The following is a 5,577-nucleotide window of genomic DNA, read 5'->3' as shown; positions in this document are numbered from 1 at the left end:
AGTCTAGGAAGCAGAGAAGAGTAAGGTAAGATGAGACTGACAAGGCAGACAGCAATCAGCAACACTTTAGATTTTAACTTAAGAACCAAGGAAATTTTCTGATTTGACTTTTTAAAAGAGATCCTTGACTAGGGAATAAGGAAATCACAAGAGTAGAAATGAACAGCTAGGTTAAGAAGTTAATGCTCTAAACCAGGTAAGAAATAATGGCCAGAGCAACTTAACTAAAACCAAACAACAATATATGAGCCCTGAAAGGATTATTATATATTACAATATGCTACAGTAATTGACAATATGCTATAATAACTGACAATATTATTGTAGCATATTGTAATATATTTATTATATTAATAAATAATTCTTAATTATTAAGAACTATCAGTATATTTTTAGAACACAAGTAAATACGTGATTAATTCAGAAAACATTCTGATAAAAAACAAGTTTGAGAATTTAAAAAGGCAGGCTTATGTTAACTTGATACTTTAACAAAGTTGGATAAAAGAATATTTGCTACTCCGTAATCTGTAAGAAGGTGCATAGGCATACACCTGTTCCTTTTATTATTGAACAGCATTCTCATGTATTTTCTGAAACAATTTTTCTTAGAATTTTAAAGCAGAAGAACATTAACTTTTATCTATCAATCTCTGACTTTCAGAAAACTCAGGTCTATCTGGTTCTCAGGGTATCTCTTAAGAGTGAGGCGCCTGACCAGGTAACCATTTCCTTCATCCTCCTGTCAGACACCCTGACTCATTTTAACCAACAACTAAACAAAATGAAAAATGTTTTCTTGGTGTTCTTCATTCACATTCTTGAAATATCATTTTCCAGGTAAAGAAATCAAAGCATATCTGCTTTACACACAGAAGATCCTGGGTTTACGCCCCTGTGGAGCCATGATCCTCGGTCTACAGTCATGCTACCCTGAACAAGCCTGATGTCTGAACTCGGAAGCTAAGAAGGGTCGGGCCTGGTTAGTACTTGGATGGGAGACCACCTAGGAAGACCAGGTGCTGTAGGCATAAATAACAATAATAATTTTTTTAAAAAGAAAGAAAAATTTTCAGAAAAAAGAAACACAAGGAACAAAAATCTTTTTATAAGCTGTATTATCTGCAGACAACAGAAGATTTGCACCTAAAACAAGAGAAAGCTGTGTTATAACAAAGAACAACATTGAGAGAACAAGAAAGAGTTCTGGAAATTAAAAATAACATAGCAGAAATACAAAATTCTATAGAGGATCTGAAAGATACAATGAAGAAATGCTCTCGACATAAGTAGAATAAAAAAGGAAAATCAGAGGCTCAATCAATCTAGGAAGACCAATATTCAAAAAAATTAAAAGTCCAAAAAGAAAGAACAGAGAAAATAAGAGAGAAAAACTGAGTGCCCAGCAAAAAGATACCAAAATGACCTATAACCAAGGCACGTATATCTTGAAATTTGAGTATGCTGGAGATAAAGCAAAGATTCAAAAAGGAAAGATTCAATGGCAATGGATTCCACGGAAAAAAAAAGGTCACATAAAAAAAATTGAGGAATCATAATACATCCAAACTTTCAATAGAAACACTAGAGAAAAATGAAATGATGCCTTCAAAACTAGAGAAAAATTATATCTAGCCTACAACTCTTTAACCAGCCAAATTAACAAACAAATATGGATGTAGAATAAAAATATTTTTATATATGCAAGGTTTCAAAATGTTTTCTATCATAAACCTATCATCAGAAAGCTACTAAAAAATGTACTCTACCAAAGGCAGTACTAAAAACAAGTAGTAGGCATGAATAGCAGAGTCCAAGATAGGAGGAAGGCAAAGAGAATTCCCAGAATGACAGCTAAATGCTGTTCAAATTAAGCAGAACTGAAGTCTCCCCAAAAGGATAGGAGGAAGACTTATAAACTCCCCAAAAGTTTCTAGGGGAAGAAAAATTTAAATTACACAAATATTAAAATGTTTAAACATATTGCATAAAGATTTACACTTCCATTGAGGAATATGGGGATAAATAAAATACTAATAAGTATGAAAGAAATTAGGCAAATGAAAATTGGGAAAATTATTAACTGCGGGAAAAGTAAAAAGAAGTAGAAGAAAATGTAATTACAGAGTATTACATGTCACAGTTTAGTGACAAATAAAATAATTTAATCGCTGATTTTTAATTTAATCTAAAATCTGAGAATATATTACACTGACAATAAAATCCTCATCTTTTCTTGGAGCTACTATCTAAAACAGAAAATCAGCACTGGCAAGCTTTAAAGAGCTCATAGTCACATACTACCCCTGATTTTCTAAGTTCCTTCTCTTTCATACTCTAAGGATCTCACTGAACTTACAGATTCTCCTCTACATAATGCAGTATAGAAATATGGAAGTAAATATGAGAAGTAGCATCTCAAGGATTTTAAAGGGACTACCTCTGAGAAGACGGATGGGGCAGGAGGATATTGACTCAGCCATAGTTTAACAGATCTATTTGACTTTTTAATATATACATGAATAACTGATAAAAATAAAAATTCCATGTAAAATAAATCTTGCTGATTCAAACAAGATAAATTTTTTCTCTTAATTTTTAAAAAGCAAAAGAATGCCTTCCATAAAACAATTTGTTCCCTATAAATTGGAAGTTCATTTGGTTCCCCTTTTAAAATGTCTTCTGGATGACAATTAATTAAACTTATCCAAGGTTTATGTCCAAATAAGTTATCTTAATTATGCCCAATTAAGTTATCTTTAAAAACTTACAAGGAGCCAAAGGCTATTACTCAACTATAATCCAGTTAAGAATCAGTAACATAAATGCTAGAATTTAGGAAACTGAGGCAGGAAAAAAAAACAAGTTCCTCCCCCTAAAAAGGTCAAAATGCTTTACAGTAAGAGTATGTGAGATATGAAGAAAACAATTATGAAAACATCTAACTTCTTAAATTACATATGGAAATAAGTTAAAATACATTGCAATAGATATTATAACATTAATTCACTGTCCGTCCCTCCTTAGAAGACTGGAGTAAATGAGACTATATTTTCTCCATCACCACTACCATCATCATCCTCCTCCTCCAACCTTCAGGAAATGACAAGAGTTCCTGGTAAAATACTTAATAATCATAACCATTTTAAGAGAATCTAAATATAAATCAAGACTCCCTAGAGCCAAAATTGCCAGATACAGTCTGATTTTTTTTTTTTAAGAGCAGATTTGCAGGAAATTGATTAACTGGCCCCTTCACACATGAAAGTAAAAAAAAATTCAGGGATTTTTTTAAAAGTTATTATTATTGTTCTTCCAGCATACTATACAGGTAATTATTTATTTAAAAATACCACATTAAGTCCAAATAAAATGTGATTTTATAGCTTCTGATATTTATTTTAAAAAATCCCAAATACCAAATAATACAAGTTTATAAAAATTTTAGCTCAAAATACATCCTCTAAATTTATTATATTTAATATGTTAAAAGATAACATGGTAGAACGCTGGAGAAAAAACCTTATAACACTAATATTGATACATAATGATTTTCTTGGATTATAAAAGAAATGTATAAAGGAGCATGAGGTGTAATGCTCTTTACTTGCTTAGACTTCTTGTTTTAAACCCAATAGCATTTTTCTTTGTCCATTTACCTGCTCATATCATCATTGCAGCAACTATGACTAGGTTTTAAATAGTTTTAACAACATTCCTTAACTAGACAGATAATTAAAGGTGAGACTGCAATAAATGTCTAGAATAAAGTGACAGCTGCCCTGGGAGAAACTAAGACACCCAGTAACCCATTTTAAGGCCAATGTTTTTTTAGTATAGAACAAATGCAGAAAGTACTTACCTCGACAATATTCCATTAAGATAAGCACTTCCCATACATTATCAATAACTGAATTAACAGCACAGTCCAAATAACCCACAATATTTTTGTGACCAGACAGCTCTTTCTGGGGGGAAAAAAAATCAGAATCAGAAAATATACATTTTAAAGCTCTATCATTAATAATGATTTGAAGTCTGATGTACTCAGAGAATTTCGAAAAGTAAGAATTAAGCATTAGTATGGAATCTGACATATTTCAAAAAGGTTTCCACAATTCCAATGGAAAGTATTTACATGTGACTATAATTTTCTGACAAGTAAATATTCAGTAAACACTTATTTTTCAATTCAATCAAGAAGAAAGATTGTTCACCCAAAAGTAAGTCTCCCAATGTGAATATGTAAGATAGTCTTTAAGGACTCAAAAATAAAATATCAGAGTTTCTATTTATATTTGTTTTTTTCTAAAAAAGTAAAGAAATTAAGCTCTAATTTGAGAATAATGAGAACTAACAACTGTATTCTCATTTGCTTGTTTTACATACAACATATTGCAATTAATGTGTAACTAGTTAAATACATTTTTAATGTACATACTTTTAACAAAATAACCTAAAAAATGAACAAGTAGCTAAAAAAGATTTCTATAAAGAAACTATAAATACTAATAATACAAGAGTAAGGAAATAAGAAAATGGCAAATCTGACACTTTTGGCTTCTAGTGTAAGATAGTTATTAGCATATAATGAGGTTAAAAATCATGATATAATTAGGTCCATCTAGAAATTAAAAAACAATGATTAAGAATACTATTTAAAATGAATTCACATCCACTATCAATAATAAACCTAGTTTTAACTTTGTAATATAATTTGAGGTATTTGCTAATTGCAGCTGAACATGTGAATAATTCATAAATCAACATACATAATAGCGGATGGGTTGTCAAAAAAAGTTGGAAGACACCTGCTCTGAAGAGCTAGCTCCCTAAAATATCTTGTTCAAAAGCATAGAATTTGAATGTTGCTACGGTTGATGATAACTACATTTTTATGTCTCAAAATTATACACAGTCTATTAAAAGGAAGTACCATATCTGGGCTCAAGTTAGAGAACTTAGTCTAAGACTCCCACATTACCTTGGGGTAAATCTTTTCACTCTATTGGCTCACAGCCTTAACTTAGTCTAAGACTCCCACATTACCTTGGAGTAAATCTTTTCACTCTATTGGCTCATAGCCTTACCTTAAAAAAAGCAAGTCTCAAAGCCTAATCAACTCTAGTCTAGCTAAAGAATAGGAACAATAAAAGCAGAATTCAGAAAAGTCATATTGTATAAATGTGCCCACCATCTTCAAATAAAAGGGATCAAAATATGTATGTTAATAAAGAAGCTGATAAAAATAAGAAATCCCCCTCTTAGCAGTTGGATAAGTAAGAACGACAATAAAAAAAATTTAAACATATATATTAGCATTTGATAAACACTGGATGAGGAGGAAGACAAGAGAGGAGAAGGGAGAGCAAGAGAACATGAACACGAAGCCATCCAGAGCACTGAGAATAAGCAACTGCAGAAAAAAAAGAAATTTTTATTTTGTACTATTTTAATGTTTAGTTAACTGAGCTACAAAAATTTTCTTTAATGGTCTATTAAAATTCTTTTCATTTTTCCTAATATTTAAAAAAACTTTTTCTCTTACTGAAAGATATATATTGCAGAGTATACCCC

The 5,577-nt window shown here is 30.8% G+C and overlaps 1 protein-coding gene and 1 pseudogene across 2 annotated transcripts in view; one reads left to right on the top strand and one right to left on the bottom strand.

Moving 5' to 3' along the window:
* Positions 1-5,577, bottom strand: part of BMP2K (BMP2 inducible kinase) — a 114,611-nt gene that overhangs the window by 63,029 nt on the left and 46,005 nt on the right. For both annotated transcript variants that reach the window (XM_023530889.1, XM_023530890.1), the window contains exon 3: positions 3,863-3,968. In XM_023530889.1, the coding sequence (XP_023386657.1) occupies positions 3,863-3,968 (106 nt within the window). The remainder of the gene's footprint in view (positions 1-3,862; positions 3,969-5,577) is intronic.
* LOC111740048 lies at positions 916-1,031 on the top strand (annotated as a pseudogene).

Source organism: Pteropus vampyrus, unplaced genomic scaffold, assembly GCF_000151845.1.
Source record: "Pteropus vampyrus isolate Shadow unplaced genomic scaffold, Pvam_2.0 Scaffold56, whole genome shotgun sequence".
In the NCBI taxonomy this organism is placed as follows: Eukaryota; Metazoa; Chordata; class Mammalia; order Chiroptera; family Pteropodidae; genus Pteropus; species Pteropus vampyrus.
The sequence above is the reverse complement of the archived record's forward strand: the minus strand, read 5'-3'. Positions and strand labels throughout refer to the sequence as shown.